A 21,319-nucleotide genomic window follows, 5' to 3' on the forward strand; every position below is an offset into this window, starting at 1 on the left:
ATGATCCAAAACATAAAGCAAAATCTACAATGGGATGGTTCAGAAATAACCATATCCAGGTGTTAGAATGGCCAAGTCAAAGTCCAGACCTGAATCCAGTCGAGAATCTGTGGAAAGAACTGAAAACTGCTGTTCACAAACGCTCTCCATCCAACCTCACTGAGCTCCAGCTGTTCTGCAGGAGGAATGGGCAAACATTTCAGTCTCTCGATGAGCAAAACTGATGGAGACAAACCCGAGAGACGTACAGCTGTAATCGCAGCAAAAGGTGGCGCAACAAAGGGTTAACTTAACACGGACAATTTTCCAGTTTTTGATTTGTTAAAAAAGTTTGAAATATCCAATATATTTCGTTCCACTTCATGATTGTGTCCCAATTGTTGTTGATTCTTCACAAAAAATTAGTTTCATATCATGCTTGAAGCCTGAAATGTGGCAAAAGGTCGCAAAGTTCAAGGGGGCCGGATACTTTCGCAAGGCACTGTAGTTAAGTCTTATATAGTTAGCATCAAACAAACAAACAATTTGTATTCTCAGTGATTAAAGATTAAACATCTAACAAAAATATTGCACCGCCACCAAATAGGTAGCATACAAATCGGCATTAACGGGACCCTAACTCTGGGCTGCCTGAACTTACTCTTGGACTCGTTCTGGAACCAGCACACCTGGAGTAAGCAAGTGTGTGTGTGTGTGTGTGTGTGTGTGGTAACCTTGTTTCTGGAATACCCCCCCAGATAACTTAAGTACTGTGGTAATCTAACGAGCTAGAGACCAGGATCATATTAAAGAAACATCCAGGTCATCATTTATATAGTTGGATCAGGAGTTCAGTTAGCTTGGCACAAAACAAAAAGCTTAAACAGAGCACACGTTTAGATTAAATTCACCTTCAATGTTGTTATACTTGAGCCGAAGTCTGTTCAAAGATTTCAGCCTTCGATTTGGATGGGAACCCTGACAGCTGAAGAGAAGCACCACGGAGACACATTTGAATATTTATTTGAATAGGTACAGAGCCTGTAGTCTATGTCCAACAGGATACGTACACCATCTATTTTTGTCTTCTTTTGAAACTACATATTTGCAAACAAGGAATGCCGCTGGGGAGGGGAGGGCTGTAAATAAAATATGATATAGCCATCAAGAGCTTACGCAAATCAAAGACAGCTCTACAGTCAACTAAAACTCAGAAACAGAAAGGATGATAAACCGACAGGGGAAACTGCACGTGCTCTGCACAGTCCTGCTGAAATATTGCTCAACACTGAACATGAATATCTACAAATAAAGAGGGACTCCGTATGCGAGTGATAGTTTACACACCTCCAATGTGGCAATGTGCAAAAAGCGGTAGAATTGCTCGGTCAGGAACGCTGAGGGGCTTAAAACGGCAGAAAAAGAAAAAAAATATGATCACAGAAACATTACAGTAGGTACTTTTTAAAAGAAAAAAAAGAAAAAAAGAACAAAAAGCTTACACTTACGAAACTAAAACCCACTAAAATGAACTATGCTGCAGTTTAGCACATGCAAAGGATATGTCTGAAACCTCTCACACACGCAACGCCTCCCCACATGATCACGTGGCGGCCCTAAAGCAGGCAGTGCCCTCAGAGAACAGCGCTAAGGGTCAGAAATGTACAAGAGCCCGAGTTTGTGCAGAGGTACAACAGTGCACAATGTGTATTACATGTATTTACACCAGCACTGAAAATTAAAAGCAGACACTGTGGCGGGAGACAAAGAAAATGGGCAGAAAAGAACAAAAACACACATCCTCGACCGATCTCCTCGACGCGACGGCCAAAGCTCAGTCCAGTGTCATCAGCACGAAATCATATTTAAAAGGAGAAGGGGAAATTAAAGTCATGACATTGTCTTCTTTAGATCACTGATGCCAAATCAATCCATTACAAGGTGATTTTTTTTCTTTTTAACTCATTTAGTCTCCTCTTCCAGGCTATTCCACAATTTGCCGCTGAATTGCCAGAACGGTCACCTTTCCACGCGGCGGTTGATTTTTCCAAGTCGACTCGCTTCCATTCAGTCCTGCATTTCACCAGTCAGTCAAGCACACACACCACCATCACGTCCATTCACTTGGGCACATGCAGCACAGAGACGCGCCGTTGGGCTGGCGTGCAGGGAGGGCTCTGGTCTGCTGGGTCCGCTCTCCAGCATGTCAGACACACTCTTCTCTCTCTCTCTCACACACACACACACACGCACGCACTCGCTCACACACACGCACGCCTCGGGAGACCTCAGAAGTGTGTTTTGTGTTGTCAGTGAGGTCCTCCTTTATCATCCTTACCTCAGATTACTAAATTGAGACGTCTTCGTTATTCCCATTGGTTGGGTTTGTTTTTGTGGAAAAGACACGCCAGGCAGTTTTGGTGAAGTTTGCTCCGAGCGCGTTCGGTTTAGATGGTGGTGTTTTTGAAACGCAGCAGTCACCCACTCACTCTCTCTCACTCGCTCGCATCCACTCAAAGCCATCCTCATCTCAAATGCCGACTGGACGCTTCCTTCAGAAGGAACGCCACTCAATTTCTCTCAGGTTAGATGCAGCTGGATCCCATCAGCCAAGCACAACGGATCTAATATTTATCACACTCTCTCGCGCTCTCTCTCGCTCGCTCTCTCTAATTATTTTTAATGTTGAACAGAGTGCTGCATCACAAACAAAACTCCAGATTTCCTGTCGCGTCTAGAACTGGAACCCTTCTGCTGGCACGTTGGTGGAAGAATTGAAGCTGTACGTTCCTCCTTGGATCGCTTCTGGAACCAGGTTGGAGTCCTCGTCAATCTGAAAGAGAGGTTGAAGAGTGATGCCTTCAGGAACTGATCCGACTACCTGTGAGTTTATCACACAAGCCTTCACTGAAATACAAGGCTTAATAAAATAATGTGTATGTGCGTGAGCGAGCGAGCGTATGTGTGAGTGTGTGTGTGTGTGTGTGTGACTGAGCGTGTGTATGTGCGTGAGTGAACAAGCATGCGTGTGAAATGCACTCATTACGTTTCTCTCATGCATTATGTTTACGGTTGATTTATTGATTAATGATTGACTAGTGATTTTCTTTTCATTGCTCATGTGACAGCCAGTGCTTTGTACAACAGTCATGCCAATAAAGCTGGTTTGAGAGGGAGTTCGTGTGTGTGTGTGTGTGTGTGTGTCCAACGCAGGAACTTCCTTTGGGGTGCTTACGTCATCAGATGAGAAGAACTGATCGATTATTTCATAAGCCAGTTTGTAGATGTCCTCATTCTCATGGTTCTGCAGCTGCTCGATTTTCTCCAAACCTGAGCAACAAACAACGATTAAAATCCTCAAAAACACTCGCCACACAAGACCATGAACCACTTCCTTTCCACCAGTCATGAGCGAGAGAAGGGGCTGAACTAACCAGGGGTCAAATTAAACAAGCACACGTCCACTTAACATTTAATTTCAGGATGAAACGTCAAAACACCGTTTTAAAATAAAAGTTGAATAAGTGACGTGTTGTAGGACTTCATTGGGCAGATGTTGCTGAGGGGATGGCCTCGGAGGAATATTACTACATGTGGGATTTTCATATAACATTTTATTCATGTAGTTCTTGTTAGATTGTGAATTTAAAAAAGACAGCCCATCACCCAAATCACTTGATTCAACTCTGCTTGCTAGAGACGCAAACACCTTGCCCCTCACTGCACTAAATGCTCCTCTTACTCAGTCATGTTGTCTCGTTTCCAGTCTAAATATCTAACAATTCTTAACTCAAGATGCATTTACTAGATCAGTAAAACCACATTAGATATTTGTTCTTGTTTTGTTGAAGATCAAATCTAACTGAAGTGAGTTTTTGCTTAAAACAGGCAAAATGATCTGCCAATGGGGTGAGGAAAATACTCTGATTTCTGATTGGGACGGAAACAAGAGACAAGATTATTTTTCTGCTTTTTATTTTTTGTAATTTTCCGCTTACCTCCGCACTCCTTGATGAGGAATATTATTAAATGTGGGTTTTTCATGTTAAACAATATTATTCACGTCCTCCACACACACACACACTCCGCTTACCTCCGCACTCCTCGATGAGGTTGGCGATGGTCTCCGCTTCTTCATCAGCCATCTTGAGGATGTTACTGAGGCCGTCCAGCACCACCTGCACCACCTGAGCATCTTTGACCGTCAGCAGGTTACAGAAAGGAGGAATCACCTGCTGCTGGATCAGGTACGCCACCTACAGGACGAGATGAGAACACGTCAACCCCCGTTCCTCACACACACACACACACACGAGCACGTGTACGGCCGAGCAGCTCACCTGATCCTTTCTGCCGCTGATGGTCAGGTTACTGATGGCCCACGCCGCCTCCTTCTGAGTGCCGAAATCTCCCTGCGAGACGCAACACGGGACACGTTGAGCACCCAAACAGTGATAATACGAGTACAAGTCACCATTCAAAACCGCAATGTGCAGAAGCGGCTGACGCATCGGGTATAGCTCACCCAAAATGATAGTTCAGACTGATGTAATCTGGTGTCACACTACAGCTGTTTCTCAAACCAAGATTACTTAAACAATATGGCACAGGGACCGTTTTTTTTTTCCAAGTGCAAAAAAAAAGAAAAGAAAGTGTTTTAATTTCCTGTGCAATTCTACAGGCCGTTTATTTTTAGCTCCTTCATTTCTTCCTAATGAAGGCAACAGTTGAATTAAAAATATAAGGATTGTGATAGTTTGTGTGATCGTGCTTTCTATCGTTATTTTTCTAGCTGACTAACAAGTTTGAGCTTTTAAATGTGTGTGACAATTGTTCTTAAGCTGCTTTAGACCAGCTTTAGACACAACAATGGAATATACAGGGGTCATACACAAATATTCATGACCTAAGCATCCATGAAACATCTGTGTATACATAGCCTGGATGCCAGCCAAACTTAGCCCCGCCCACAAACATTTTAGGTCGGGCAATTCGGTCTGGCCTTGCTCCATAGAGAAGTGATTATCCCCGAACAGAAACTGTTCTGACCAATGAGATCATCAGGGCGGGCTTTAGCCGATGACAGACAGATGATCAACAGAGACTGACCAATGAGATCATCAGGGCGGGCTTTAGCCGATGACAGACAGATGATCAACAGAAACTGACCAATGAGATCATCAGGGCGGGCTTTAGCCGATGACGGACAGATGATCAACAGAGACTGACCAATGAGATCATCAGGGCGGGCTTTAGCCGATGACGGACAGATGATCAACAGAGACTGACCAATGAGATCATCAGGGCGGGCTTTAGCCGATGACGGACAGATGATCGACAGAAACTGACCAATGAGATCATCAGGGCGGGCTTTAGCCGATGACGGACAGATGGTCAACAGAAACTGACCAATGAGATCATCAGGGCGGGCTTTAGCCGATGAGGGACAGATGATCAACAGAAACTGACCAATGAGATCATCAGGACGGGCTTTAGCCGATGACGGACAGATGATCAACAGAAACTGACCAATGAGATCATCAGGGCGGGCTTTAGCTGATGACGGACAGATGATCAACAGTAACTGACCAATGAGATCATCAGGGCGGGCTTTAGCTGATGACGGACAGATGATCAACAGTAACGTAATGATCACGTCATCAAAGGCGCTTGGATTATATTTGTTCGGATCCTAAACGGAGAGCTTGTTTGTATCTGCATCACCTTCACTATTTCTCTCAGAAATGATGATCATGTTGGGTAAGTACTCTGTGTATCATTAACTTATTTTACAACACCGTCAAAGATCGTGTTTTCCAGCCTGATTTCAGCGCGCGTGCAGACAGGGTTGCCAAGTTTTTACAACAAAACGCGGCAACTACTAGGGGGGTTCTCCGGTGAAAAAATGGTGTTTGGGGGTAAAATGTGTGTTATTTTGGCAAGGTTGCTGCTAAAATTCACACTCCAGTGTCTATATATCACATAATAGTCGCTTCAACCCACAGACATAGAAAAGAACCGGCGGAAAAAACGCGGACTTGGCAACACAGAGCAGTTGAGCTCTGTTGACATTTGACAACTAATGTTATGCGTCGCTTCGCTGCTCTGATTGGTTGTAGGTCTGTCCAATCGAGGTCTTTCCTGGTTGGGTTGAGATACACGCCCCATAATCACAGCCCAATGGAGCATCAGACTCATATTCTGACTAGAGCTGAGGATGACCACGCCAGGCTAGTGTATACATGTAAAATAAACATGTTTTAATATTATAAATATCAAATCACAGCATCTCTTTAAGCAAGCAAACTATTAATTAACGACAAGCTATTATAAGTTATTATAACAAAATACAAAAGATGGTTCGAAGAATCTGGACTTTGTTGTTTATGACGACGGGAGAATTCGCGAGATCAGACAGTGCGCGCGCACTGAACACCGCGTTTGGTTTCAGCGATGACTAATCTGAACGCTTCTGATTGGCCATCATGCTCGACAAACGCGGGTGATTGGTTGTGATGCTCAAAGCTGCAAAAGGAAATCTGACAGAATGCAGCAGTCGGGTGGATCGAAGGAACGGATCCGTACTCGTCTCGAGTAGGTTTACAAAGTTTCTTTGACCAATATTATCACTTAAACATATCTTCCATTACATACATACTTTGAAATTAATTTCCATGACTTTTCCAAAACTTTCAGGTCTATTCGTTTTTCCAAAACTTTTCCAGGCCTGGAACTTGCCATTTTAAATTTCCATGACTTTTCCAGGTTTTTCATGACCGTACAAACCCTGAATATAAAATAATCAAATTACAATCAAAACGAATGGATTGTGTTCCTGAACTGACATGTCTATGAATTTCAGTCTTGACCCGTCTTTTATGCCCGTGTAGAACTGAAACACCAACTTAAATCTAAGCAGCGCCTAACAGTTTAACACACACACACACACTGTGACTTTCACAGTGTTTTCTCCACTGTATATGGCAATAAATTAATCAAGCCTAGCCTGCAGAGCGCTTTAGCCAATACACGTCACAAATTCTGCAAATAAATACCTGGAAAAAAACATTTCTTACTTTATTCTTAAGTGGTGTATATTTTCAGGTACACCGGTTAAATGAGGCATCATCTCATGTGGGTTTTCCCTTTGCATTTCATATGCTGTCCACTAGGAGGCGCTCTAGGCATGATATCTTTGATTTGGCGTCTCTGAAGAGACGCTGGTTTTGAAAACGAAAGTGAAAGTGATTCACGCTCGTTGCATTTTACAGTGAAATGAGAGCTATGTCTCTAATAAAATCAACACCGTTACTTAGCTCTCATCCATCCTCTCATCATTACAATCTTATATATTAGGCTTTTTCCTCACATTGTAGAGGGCTGCTCGGCACTTTTACAGCAGCTGGATGTTCATTCGGTGACACGGCTCGGTCGTTTCTATATCTGCTGGCAGTGGTCAGCGGTGTTGCTCGATAGAGATGAGGGCTTTGATAAAGCCTGATATATTCTGGCCCTCAGACTCCATGAGGTGCTCCTCTGTAACGTCGCTGCACACCGGCTCTTTTTATTACATCAACACCACAAAAGATGAGATGGGCTACTCGTCACAGAACATGTACGTTTATATGGCCGCTAGGGCTGCACGATTCATCAAAATCGAGCCGCAACCGTGATTTGGGTAATGTGCGATTATGAAAGCTCAAACGCTGTGATTTGAGTGTCAGTGAAGAGCAAACGCTGCTCCGTCTGAAAGACGAAGAGTTTGAGTCGCTGATAATGATAGCAATACACAAACATCTTCACAAACTGGTAATGTGAAGCGTTCATAACCTGTTCAACAAGAGACGGTTTGAGAACAGGCTTTAACTCGCATCATATGGTGAGCTGAAGTGGCTGATCACAGAATGAGGCAGACGATGTGTTCGTTTATATTCATTACTTCTGAGGCAGATGAGGAGCTTCGGCTCAAGGGCGCCCTCTGGCTTTCAGGATTAATAAATTGTAGGTTAAAAAAAGAAAATACTCCTCTAAATAAATGTATTTGACAATCCAAACACTGATGTTTTTCTCCAGTGTACATGACTCTCCCCCCACAGATGGAGGATTAAGAGGCTCAGATTTCATAAAGAAATTGATTTCAGATAAAGTTATAAAAATCTGTGCTTTATTTTTTCTTACAATAAATCTTAATAATGAGTTTTAGTCATCGACTGTTAACAGCAGTTTTTTTGGTAAAATAAAGTTCTGTAAAATAAATATTAAATACACTTACTATTACAATTTTAATCATTAAAAATGTATTTCTAATTTGTTAAATATTCATATTTAGCAATAAACATAATTAATATCATTCATTAATATATAAACAATGATATACAAACACTATTGGTTAACCAAAAAAAAAAAGGCAAGTTCAATTAAGGAATTGTAGATATTGTTCCCCAATCGGTGCAGCCCTATTGGCGAGTTTAGTTGTAGTCTCAGTCTGAATGTCATTTCGAAGCCCCTAGCTCTTGCGCTGGAAACACACAGCTTATGTAACACCGAATGTGTCGAGACTTGTACTGCTTTCCCTGTGACTTCTCCAGAAGAGAAACATCTGATGGGTTTATATACATCTTTAACAACCAGTTGAGTTCAGACAGCCAACTTCAGCTGCGGTGTGCACGTGGCCTTTGATAAAGGGTTAGTTCAGCCCATAATGAGATGTCTGTCATTAACTCCTCTGGCTAATGTCGCTCCACACCCGTAAGACCTCCGTTCATCTTCACACACAGTTTAAGATATTTTATATTTAGTCCGAGAGCGTATGCAAGTGTATGCACACTATACTGTCCATGTCCAGAAAGGGAATAAAAACATCATCACAGTAGTCCATATGAGACATCAGTGGGTTAATTAGAGTCTCTTGAAGCATCCAAAATACATTTGGGTCCAAAAATAACACAAACTACGACTTTATTCAGCGTTGTCTTCTCTTCCGCGTTTGTGTTCAGTGACGCTACTGATGTGTTATCTGGTGTGTGCGTGTATTCGGCTTCAAATAAATATGGCTGAGCAAAAAAAGTGCAAGTGTTCCTCTGTGTGGAAATCCTTAGACATGTTTGCGAAGGTTGTTTTGTTTACAGCGTGCGTCTCCTCGCTCAGGTGCACCAGATAACACGTCAGCAGCGGACAACAGACCCCAAAGAGAAAGACAATGCGGAATAAAGTCTGTGTGTGTTATTTTGTAGCGACGTCTTTAGTGCCTTTATGGGTCTTGAGAGAGGAAATGACATTGGTGTCAATGAAGGCCTTTCTGAGCCATCGGATTTCAACACTAATATCTTCATCTGTGTGTGAAGATGAGCGGAGGACTGACGGCTGGCCAACCACAGGAGGAATTAATCACACAGTTTACATTACAGGCTGAACTAACGCTTTAAAGGTTTACCATACATTTAGAAGTAATATAATAACTCAAGTTGCACTCATTTGCATGTGTCATGAAGAGTTTAAGCTCAAGTTTCAATGAGGAGAGTTGGGGTCACCCACCTTATCCAGCAGCAGAATAATCATGGGCACCAGATTGGCATCGATGACGGCCTGAACCTGCTGCTGGTTTCCTGCGGTGATGTTGGACAGGAACCACACGGCCTCCTGCGAGAGCACACACACACACACACACACACACACACACACTCTCTGAGATCATCAGGGGCAGAGCGGCTGGGCTGGAGGAGTGGAGGGCGTTTGGATCAGATCTCAGGGCGAGCGCGAGGGTCTCGGCCTGCTGAGAGTGAGGCTGAGCTGAGGGTGAGTGTGATACTGAGGCTCTAATCATCGGCCGGACCGCAGGACAGCCTCAGAGGAAGCGGCCCGCCTCAGATGCACTCCTGTATCAGCACTGATCAATAGGACACCCTCACCCATCAGCCACACACACACACACACACAGCTCATATAAACATTAAACATATGCTAATCTAAACAACACTACATCACTCATGCCAGCGGCACACCTCAGACCTCATCATGTCCAACACCTCACACACCTTTGACATTAGGTCCAGTGTTTCTCCTTACCTTGTTGATCTTCTCTTTGGGGTGTGTGAGAAGTGCAGGGAAGTGACCCAAAGCGTCGCAGTTGAGCACCACCTGAGTCTGCTCATCAGTCCCCGTCACGATATTCCCCACCGCGCGCAGCGCTGCCGTCTGAAGGCAAAGACGGCCATTACACAGGCATCACGCTAATCGCCCAAATCAGAGAACATCAGTACACAAGGCTCGTCCATACCTGAACTTTGACCTCCTGGTGGCTCAGTAAGGGGACCAGGTAGGGTACGATGCCCGAATCGATGACCATCTGGATCTGCTCGTTGCCCGCGTCAGTGAGGTAAGACAGCGCCCAGACCGTGTCCACCAGGATCTGCACACAGCACAGGTAAAGCCAGCCGCCCATGACCAGTGCAGAACACGGGAATTTTTCAAAGCTGGAAACTTTCCATGGAAATAAAATTTAAAAACCACTGATATTTACTTCAGCGATTAGCTTATGGCTTTGTATCAGTAGAAACCCTGGAGTATATTCAAATGATCATGCTAGAAATATTTTCTAATTATACACTACCGTTCAAAAGTTTAGAGTCGCAAATGAGTGTTAAATGTGCAAAATTAACACTTATTCAGCAAGGATGTATTAAATTGATAAAACTATGGTAAAGATGTATTTGGAATGAACGCTGTGTGTTTGTTTTTTTACATTTTATTCAACTGTTCACCCCTAACAGTTTTGGCAAAAGGGTTAGGGGTTAACAACGAATCCTGCAAGAGTCACAGGTTCCAAAAAAATCTCAAACGTTTCCAACATCGATAATCAAATGTTTCTTGAGCAGCAAACCATCATATTACAATGATTTCTGAAGGATATGTTACAAACAAATAATTGCTGGAATAAATATATTTTAACTAATTTAGAAGTTATTAATTAGGAAATGTATCAACATGCAAAAAAATAAAAAACCTAACGTCTGCTCATGACCAAACTAAATTAGTCATGCTTGTATATGATCGGGTTACATTCATTTCCTAAAACTTCCAATTAACAGGAATTTATAGGATTTCGTGTGAAGTTTCCAGAGTTCCCCAGATTATGTTCCCATGGAGAGTTCCCAGTGGAAATGTCCCACCCCTCCACCAGTGCGGCACTTACGTTGACGTCGGTGTGGTGAATGAGCACACACAGCGCAGGAAGAATCTGTGTGAAGACAGACATGCGTTAGCAGAGCGAAAGCCCAGGTTATCACTGAAGAACAGCTCACAGGAGGACATTTAAACTGGCCAACTGGGAACAGCTGACACTAGTCTTCACAACACAAACGTGACGGCAGAGTCAGTGACCATCATATCAATGAGCCCTCGCTCTCACTCTCGTACCTCCTGGATGGTCTCCATGGGTGGGGGTGGGTCCTTGTGGCGGCACAGGTTGACCATGACCCAGGTGACGTTGCGGAGGAAGGTGATGGGTATGGAGGGGCTGATGAAGGACAGCAGCGGTTTAACCACACCCAGGCTGATCACGTAATCTCTGCACTGAGGACCATCACCTGAAACAGGACAGCCATCATTCATCCCACACGGCCTCAGCTCATGACACTCAACACAACTAGCCAAACACGAGCAGCCATGAGCCGCTCTACACTGCGTTTGACACGACACACACAGCTCCAGTCACGCCACGCCGGAGGAGATGCACAACTGTGGAGATGACCATCAGAAACTCATAACGCTAGACACTGGGGGTGCTTCTCAATACCCCTCGTCGTTTCCTCGCTCCTCCGTCCTCCATCCTAAGACCCGGAAACCGATGGAGCTCAGCCATTTTGCAGGACATCTCAATTCTCTCATTGCACTGCAAGGAGGCGAGGATGGAGGACTGAAGATGGAGGAGTGAGGAGCATCCTGAGGATTTGTGAGCGGGGATACACAGGTGTATCCTTTGCGGAAGTGTTGTGATGTTCACGTGTACAAGACAAATGTTTGTCAAATAACACCTGATAAAAAAAATAAAATAAAGAGAAACAATTCTATACAACAAACTAAAAGCAGTTGATAACAAGTGTGTTGGTAATAATAACTGGTAATATTGATTAAAATATGGACAAACGTAGTATATTGTGGAGGTTGAAGCTTACAATAAAAATAGTTATTAAACGGCTCTGTGAAATACTTGATTCTGATTGGTCAATCGCGCATTCCAGTGGTATGTTATTTCCAGATAACACCCGCTCATCCGGGTACTGCGAGTTATCTTAACCGGTTCTACTTCTGTGCTTAACGCTGGTGCCATCTTGTGGCTTAAACAGCCGTGGGTTACAATGGACGACTTCAAGGCTGGTTTCCTTTATAAAGTTTTAAATATATTTTTCTTCCACAAACGCATCGATTGGAATCAGAAGGCTCTATTAACCCATCGGAGTCGTGTGGAGCACGTTATTTGACGGACAGCTGCATTTAATGGACTTCAGAAACAGCTCCAACTACTGCTGGGATTAACGTTAGCCTGGACTTTTTAAATATAACTCTGATTGTATTTGTCTGACAGAAGAATGTCATAAACACCTATAATGACCTGAGGGTGAGTAAATCATAGGCTTGGGTTCATTTTTGGGTGAACTAACCCTTTCAGCATTCATTCTCAACATTTAGCAGCAATAGATAAAGGCTTAAAGCAGTTTGGAGCTGTTTTTCTTCGCGGAAGCTTTGTGTTAGAGCAAATAAAATATTTAATCTCAAGACAATATTTTGTGTGTAATTTATTTGAGACTAGTAGCCGTGTAATAAGCGGGATAATGTCCACCCAGCCGGTTGTTATCGCAGAATAAACCCCTTCAGAGTGACGCTCCGCTTTGCGTCGGGGTCCTGATCACTCTGGAGGGGTTTATTCTGCGATAACAACCGGCTGGGTGGACATTAGCCCTTACTTATCTCTAATGTTCAAGAACTAAATCCAGCGGTGCAGTCATCATTAACTGACGACACTTTAAAGTGACGTTAAAGGGAGCGGGGATATATCGTTTCACTTGCTTAAATTCCTCCGTCCTCACGTCCTGAAGTGGCAGAGCTAAGGGGCGAGGAAAGGAAGCGAGGATGCACAAATAAGAATTGGGAAGCACCCTGGGTCTTCAACAACGGCCGGTTGACCCGTGTCAATCCCCCTCATCTCATGATAACGCTCACTTACCGATGATGTTCCCCAGAGCCCAAACCGCCTGCTCACACACGTTCTGATGAGGAGAATGCAGCAGCCGCAGGAACAGAGGAACCGCATCTACACACACACACAGATAAAAACAAGACACATGATCTCTGTACACATCAGGGTTCTGGATCTAAAAAAAGGTTTTCTAAATAGCACTAAAACTTGTGAATGACAATGAAATTAAATATATCTAACCTGTGATCATAATACGATTTGTATAGAAGCTGAATTATGACTATTTGTATAATTGCAAGACAAGTTGAGATTCTTTTAAAATGTTTTGTTCTGTGATGGAAAGACGCTTCCATAGATTTGTGTGATTTAACGAACATTTATTCTCAAAAAATAAGCATTTTTATTTTACTCTACAATAAAGTACTCTTCATTTTTAAACACTAAACCCTCAAGATCTTATTTTGGGGGGAAGCGACAGAGACCCTTAAGTCTTCGTGTCACGTTGACGACACTCCTCGTTACTAATCTGGGGAAACGCAGTGACTCTGACCACAGTGCTGGAAATAAACACAAAGCTGGTGCATGTGGCCTTCCCAAAATGCACAAATGAAATCCCTGTTCACACTTAAGGCCTGTCGTTTAGCTGGCTAGCCAGATAGTCAAGCTTAATTTGTGCCAATCCTGGGTTTTAGGTACCATTAAAAGTGGTTTGGCGTTCAGAAGTGTGTGCTTCAGGGCAGGATGTGTTCTGGGTAAGAGAAATTGGACCAATCAGCTGTGAGTAAAGTGACACGCCACTGATGCAGTAAAGCCACTCCCCGTTTCTACTCCACATTAAAGGTCATGACACAGCAAACGGCTTTTAAAGACTAAAGCGTCTGGCTTTTAACAATGCTTATTTATAATAATAATAATTTTGAATGATTTAGACATTATGTAATCATTATACCCTTAATTAACTAAACGTGTATCCTTTTAGTTAATCAATCATCAATTAATTTTTAAATAGCCTATATAAAAAAGTCATACAGATACGTTTTCAAATCAATAAAGCTATAAAAACGACAAGAGCTTAAATGTTCAGTTTAACTAAACTCCATAACGGCATCATGGGACCAACAAAGCCTGAATAGATTGGTTTGGTCAACTCAAAACCAATCCTGTAACCCTGAGTTTGTTAAACTGCCATCACGGTACAGGCCCCTGGTATTAAGATTGCAGATTCATTTCAAGTGTCCGTTCTTTAAATAAGTTTAGTTAGTTATTTGACGTTATAAAAACAGGGATCTTGATTGACAGCTGAGGCTGACGGCTTCTCTGAGTGAAGTTGTCACTGAGACACTAACAGACTTTTCTTTGGATTTTTGGGAGCAGATTGGAGCTTTAGGTTTAATTTCTACATTTCCAGACGTTTATTTCACACCGACATAATGAATTGTTCTGCATCTGTGAGTGTGGGCGGGCGGGCTTTTGACATCGCACCCTTGACTTCCTGCTCGGCGTCGATTACTCGAGTCATCCATATTTTTTTTACGGTCTATAGGCTGAACATATTCTTCTCTTATAAAAGCAGGCATCTGGAGAAGCGGCGCGCCTCACGCAGGCAGGGCTTATACGCTCCGCAGACACTGCACTAGGAGGGATACAAAACACAGCTCCGTTATAGCCCAGTTTTGATATATTATAGTAGTAAAAATCATTTTGTTCTGTTACAGAACAGTAGCCTAGAAATCTAGACGCACCCTAGCGGCAGCAAATTTAATCTGCCCGTGAGTGTCGTCTAGGAACTCTCAAAACCCTTCTGAGCTGTATTCCTCACAATCTGAACGGGCCAATCACATCGTGTATAGAGTCGGTGGGCGTGGCCATAATGACGACGGCCGAGTTGCGTTTGCGTGCTTCTAGTAAACCCAGAAACTGGCGAACGGCGGTCTTTCGAATCAGCTTTGACCGCGACTCTGGAAGACTTGAGTTGAGCTTTTCTCTGAGAAAAGAACGGCACTGAAGTCATTCTTAAGAAGGGAAAATGTGTTCAGCGTTTAGCCGACCGGATACGGCGAATGTTTAATCTGTCAGCGAGCTCTGCTTCACCTTCGTTGCTCTGGTTGGTGTAGCGCTATCCTATCGCGTGCAGAGGGAGTTTGACAGACAGCCGTTTATCCGCCCCTCAGATTGAGCCGTCAATGGGGAGTTTCCAGACCAAACATCTGGATGTGGCTCTGGCTTGTCAGGCTAACAGAACAGATTACTACAGCTAAAAACTGCAGCAGGAGTCAGATCTCATTCATCAGAGAGTGAGGAGCTGAATAACAAGATCACGGAAGATTTGTTTTTAAAGCAAAAGGTATAAGGCCTATTTAAGAGAGTTTGTCATTGTACAGTTTTCTTGTGTTTTTCATTAAGAATAATAGGCTAATGAACCCACAATTCAAGCAACCCGCCCTCCAATCGGCAAACTGTCGGCTGGAGACCCAAGTTTGGTCTGAAGATGAGAAACGCCCCAAAGCACAATGCTCTCTCTCCACTCCCGATTTCTAACACACACTCGCAGCGTTCGGCCGGCCTTGTGTTTGTCAGGCGAAACTAAAGCTGATGCGCTCTGTGTGTTAGATGGAAAGATAAAAAGCAAAAAGCCCATAGATTGACCCGCCCACAGACAGAAGAAATCAGGACAGAAGAGTCTGAAAGTGGACAAAAGAGACGGATTAAAACACCAGGTGTAAACGGGAATGGCCCTCCCTTGTACTTGTGACTACAGGCTCCAGACTTAAGCTGAATATATATTAGTGTCTGTGAATATTAAAGTGCAAAATACTATTTAAATATTACTCCTGCATCTCTGTGTGAATGACGGGCACAGACGCGCAATTTCATTTGCAGCTATAAAATAAAACATTTTGCCGTGGTACCAAAGTTAGTAGAGAACAGTCAATTATTAGCCTGGATGGCAGCCGAACTCAAAGCTGAAGTTTTTCCGTTCTCCAGGGGAAAAATGGCGTTTGTGGGGTAAAATGTGTGTTATTTTGGCACGGTTGCCTGCTAAAAATTGCATTCCTGGGTCTATATATCCCATAATTGACGTCGCTTCAACCTTCAACCGCTGGAAAACGCAGACTTGGCAACACAGTGCAGTTGAGCTGTTGACATTTGACAACTAACGTTATGCGTCGCTCCGCTACTCTGGTTGGGTTGAAACACGCCCCATAATCACAGCCCAATGGAGCATCAGACTCATATTCTGACTAGAGCTGAGTAGGACCACGCCAGGCTAGTAAATTGTGGTATTGGTAACGACTACTGTAATTTTGGTATGGTGATATCCCGAATGAAGTAGTGAAAACTGTCCAGCACAGAGACACTCGAGTCCAACACTTGAGCAGACATCAGCTGAACATACTCGACTTCACCACGGCCTGCGTCTGCTCGGACGTGCCCGATGCGATGTTGGTCAGAGCCCAGGCCGCCTCGAACTGCAGAGATGGGCTGATTAAAGGAGAGAGAGGAAACAAAATGAGCATGAGATCGATAAAACATGCACAAAACTGCAAAGTTTTACTTTTGCCTGTCTAGTAAGTACTTATGGTTTTAAGAATTGTTAGATGTTTGGATTAGAAACAAGACAAATACTAAGTAAGAAAAGCCTTTTTTTGCAGTGCACTGGCGTGACAGGTCTTACTTGTCATCTCGGTCCAGACAGTGCACCAGGATGGGCAGAATGCCAGATTTGATCAGGTCGTCAATGGGAGGGTTGCGGTCACTCGACAGCAGCTTCCTGCAGGACGAGGTCAACAGGATTATTGCACAGAAGTTATCGGTGTTTCTACAAGATGGCCCATCTCAAAACAAGTCACAATGCAGCAAACACACGAGAAAACAACTCGAATACGAGCCGTCACTCACCTGGCGGCCTGAACGGCGCTGAGCTGAATGCCCTGGTTATCACTGGTCGCGTTCTGCAAACAACGATCATACGCCTCATTATATGAAGAGCCATTTCACCAAAGCAAACGAAGCTCACGAAACGTCTTGAGCAATGAATCAGTTTGATTTTGGATAATTAACCCCCCTGAAAAGAAGTTACAGACTGCAGCTCTAAAACGAATGAGAAACATGTAGGGCCGTAATCTCCCAGTTGACTGAGTGGATACGGTCTAGCTCGACTGGTGGATTTTTGCTGCATTAGTTTCATCAGGTGGAAAGCACTGATTGCTAACGGGGTGTTTTCAGAGCAGGTACCAGTCTTGTTTTCAGGACACCCGACCCACTGGAGAAGAGACAGACTGAAGTATAGGCTACTTTGCTGTATATTAATCCTTTAATTGTGAGCGTTTTCCTAGTCAGTCCTCTTCTAGCATGTCAACAAAGACATCGGCAGTGTAGAAGCAATTTTTTTAGATAGAAAATGGGGAAAAGTTGAATGCAAATTTTGCAAGCAACAGTTTGCATACCACAGCTCGACGACAAACATGTCATATCAGCTGAAAACGGTGAGCTAACTCGTCTACGTCTGTCTTGAGGAGGCTACGTCAACTTTTCAGATTTGCCATATTTCAATGTCTTAGTGTAATAATCGCTTTATAACTGCAGGCGCATTATTTCATGTTTTATTTGGAGCCTAATGCTCTGTGCCCTCTGTTTGCATCAGCTTTAGCCTATGCTTTATTTTTCAGTTATGCACTATTCGTTTCTGCTCTTGATCTGGCGTGTTTAATAAATACTCCTGTTTTTATTAAAGTGGACGTGGCTTTTGTGTTTAAGAGTAAAAGCTTTATGTTAATAGTCTATTCGTGTGTCAATACGGAAAACGGTCCTAGAACTGGCTTCATGTTCATTACACAAGAATCAATTATTTTATTACAGAAGAAATAAAAGTCAGCCATGTTTCATGAGATTTGCTCATTTAAAGCGGTGGTTCTGTGGTTTATTTCTAGGCTTGGTTGTGTTTATGTTATGTTTTTTTAATGCCGTATTTTTCTTCTATTGTCCCTTTATTCCACACCGCTGTCTGTGCTCTGAACGGCTCGTTTGCTTCCTGCTTCTCTGAAGCCCCTCCCTCTGAAAAACGCAGTGGTCTTAGATTGGTCAGATGGAGTTTCCTGTATTTTTATTGGCTGAAGCACAGGTTAAGGCCACGCCCCTTCCCATTACGGGCAGAAGTCACATCTGCGGAGACTAGCGAGGGTTTATGATGTCACCGACCCAGGAAGAAGCTCGTTGTAGTCCAAACCGGCCGTTTTTGTAGGCAATAAACCGGCGTAACTTTAAAAGACAATATCTCCGTTTGCAGTGAACTTTCAGCGCTGTAACTTTGCAGAGACTGTTAATGCTCAAGCAGCGACATTACACACTAACTAAAGTTACAAAAGTCACATCGCATGACACCGCCGCTTTAAAAAAAAAAAAAACACTCAAAATCAAATTAAAACAACATGCAAAACCCTGTAAAACCCATGGCTTACCTGCACTATTGCTTCTAGCGAAGTGTTTTGCTATTGAAAAGGAAAACACAACAGCAATATTTAGTGCAAATTCAATTCAGCGTTAAATCAAGAAATACTTCCGGCCAGAGTAAGGGCAAGTCCTTACAGTTCTGAAGTCCCCGTCGGCGTCAGAGTCGTCACAGATGTCCTCGTGAGGAACGTTCCTCCGCTTCAGCAGGTGCTCGTCCCTCTTATTCTGCAGGAAAAACCCAGCGGTTCAGACGCTTCAGAGCTCACACACACACACTGTATTTATAGTGTAAACACTCACGTGCCGAGAGGAAGAACCGCCAACTGACCTATCAATCAAGCACTAAACCAAACCTTACCTTTCTGAGCTCCACCACCACTTCTGTGCGCTGTCTCCTCATCGTCTGTACAGGAGAGAGCAGAGCATCATTACTGAACCACACACACACACACACACACACACCTTCTGTACCGCTACACGTCAGTCTACGCATGATCTGGCTATGAGGAATCACGTCAAATCATTTTACATCATGGCAGTGTTTCCAGCGTATCGCCCTTAAAATTAAACATTTTAATTTTACTTTCTGAAGAAAGTTGCAAGACCTGTGTGATTAAAGTCTATTAGCGTCACCTGCAACCAGCAGAGCGCCAAACAATTACTTTAGAGGCATAGTAATGTAAATTATCATTAATTCCTCAAGCCCATAAGACCTTCGTTCATCTTCAGACACAGATGAAGATATTTCTGATGAAATCTGAGCTCTCAGTCATTTAATGAAGACTTTCAGGGTCCAGAAAGGACGTGAAGACACTGTTAAAATAGTCCATGTGACGCCACTGGGTCACCTTACTGTTACGAAGACACGAGAACACTTGTGTTACGCAAAAACAAACGAAAAGAACGACTTTACTCAACAGTTTCTCAGGGTGAAGAATTAATGACAGAAATCTCCTTTTTAGGTGAACTAACCCATTAATGCTCTTATTGTCATCAATCATCAAGCTTACACAAACAAGCTGATAGCTCATTAACCCCTCCCACCCCACAGTCATGTTTTCATGAAGCAACGAGAATACTTGTGTTGCGCAAAACCAAAAACAACAACTTTACTCAACATTTTAATCACCAGTCTCCAACGTAATTCACACAAGCACCACAAAGTATGCGATCATGTGATGGTGCTCGGCCAATAGTGAGCCAGCGTTCTGGTGCAGAACCCTGAAGGGCTGTACTGCGGATAGCGCGAGAGTGACAGGAAGACAAGTGTTGAATAAAGTCGTTGTTTTAAAGTGTTCTCGTGTCTTCGTAACAGTAAGGTGAACCAGTGGAGTCACATGGACTATTTTAACAGTGTCTTTACTTCCTTTCTGGACCCTGAAAGTGTTCATTAAATGACAGAGCTCTCGGAGGTCATCAGAAATATCTTCATCTGTGTCTGAAGAACCTGAACGGAGGTCTGACGGGTTTGACGTGAGGGAGAGGAACTAATGACACAATTTAACCAACTTCTTCTGGTTTCATCTTCATTACAGGCACCAGTGTGATTTTCTTCATGGGTCTGACTATTTAATTGTTAGTTCCTCGAGGCTCCATCCTGGGACCACATCTTTTCTCTATTATTATAAACGACCTACCTCAAGTTTGCTTAACCTGTGTGAGACTGATTTACACCACAGATTGTGATGTGAACTTTTCACGGCGCGATTAGACGAGAGGCGCGGCGTTTTGCCGAGTATGAGAATATGATGCAGTTAGAAAGCAGAAACTGCTGGTAACACACACACACACACACGATCATTCGGACCACACCAGACGCACTGTCTGCTAATAACACGCCCGTTTGAGTCGCATCAGCTCGGGCACGCAGCAGAAAGGCGTCAGGAGGATGTTATTGTGCAGCAGGCCGAGCTAATGCTAACACACACACACACACACACACGATGTGAGTACAGGACTGACACGATCACGACACAAACCGACCCCAGATTTGCACATCACGACTAATCCGAGCCCATATCGGCGCTCGCTTTAAACTCCAATGACAAATACACACTTTAATGGAGAACTGCGACGCGCGTTAGCTCGGGGCTAACGGCGAGCTAGCCGCGCGGCTAACACCTTCACATAACACGTCTGACCGATTTAACCTCTCTATTGTCGTATAAACGCGCAGATATGAACATAGTTCGGCGGGCGGCGTGTTATGAGCGCTCGAGAGCGGATGATTGCGCGATTATTCGTGAATCTGCTCGACGTCACGCGCGCCTTTACCTCCAGATCGCGCCCTTTATTCTTGAAGTTCTTCAACCGCTGCTTGTCCAGTTTCTCGCTGTCGCTCATGTTTGCCGCTGTGTGTTGATATACTCTTTAATTTAGACGTATCTGCAGTTATCTGGAGCTCAATGTGTTCGCTCGGCTCTTGTAGACACCGGAATGTTTTATGCTAATGAGGCGCGGTGTATGCTGGGATTGCCGGTGGAGCGGCACCGCCTCACGCGGCGTGGGGAGAATGACGGAGGAGTGCGGGACACGTTATATATATTATAGCATTATTGTCTGATCGCAAATTAATCGATGGTCACTCTCTGTGTGTTTTATGCTTCTGGAATCGCCTACAAAATAATATATTTTGTAACGAATCACAGCGACGGGAGAAAAGAAGCTTTTAAAGCTTCGAATCAATTGATTCAG

General features: G+C 43.6%; 1 protein-coding gene and 1 non-coding gene across 2 annotated transcripts; both read right to left on the reverse strand.

Annotated features, from left to right (window-relative positions):
• Positions 1 to 986: 986 nt before the first annotated feature.
• On the reverse strand, positions 987 to 21,108 carry kpna4 (karyopherin alpha 4 (importin alpha 3)). Its single transcript, XM_067449937.1, has 17 exons — positions 20,900 to 21,108; positions 18,984 to 19,028; positions 18,761 to 18,850; positions 18,634 to 18,663; positions 17,075 to 17,127; positions 16,851 to 16,946; positions 16,572 to 16,657; positions 13,202 to 13,288; positions 11,395 to 11,564; positions 11,171 to 11,215; positions 10,256 to 10,387; positions 10,045 to 10,173; positions 9,514 to 9,618; positions 4,320 to 4,391; positions 4,073 to 4,235; positions 3,215 to 3,309; positions 987 to 2,812 (listed from the first exon to the last, which is right to left on the reverse strand). Exons 1-17 carry the CDS (start codon positions 20,966 to 20,968, stop codon positions 2,714 to 2,716), a joined length of 1,566 nt encoding a protein of 521 aa, XP_067306038.1. The 5' UTR covers positions 20,969 to 21,108; the 3' UTR covers positions 987 to 2,713.
• On the reverse strand, positions 9,712 to 10,030 carry LOC137085513 (small Cajal body-specific RNA 7). The gene has a single exon (XR_010907096.1). It is a non-coding gene; the product is annotated as a small Cajal body-specific RNA 7 (non-coding RNA).
• Positions 21,109 to 21,319: the final 211 nt, after the last annotated feature.

The sequence above is a fragment of the Pseudorasbora parva genome, chromosome 8, assembly GCF_024679245.1.
Source record: "Pseudorasbora parva isolate DD20220531a chromosome 8, ASM2467924v1, whole genome shotgun sequence".
NCBI lineage: Eukaryota > Metazoa > Chordata > Actinopteri > Cypriniformes > Gobionidae > Pseudorasbora > Pseudorasbora parva.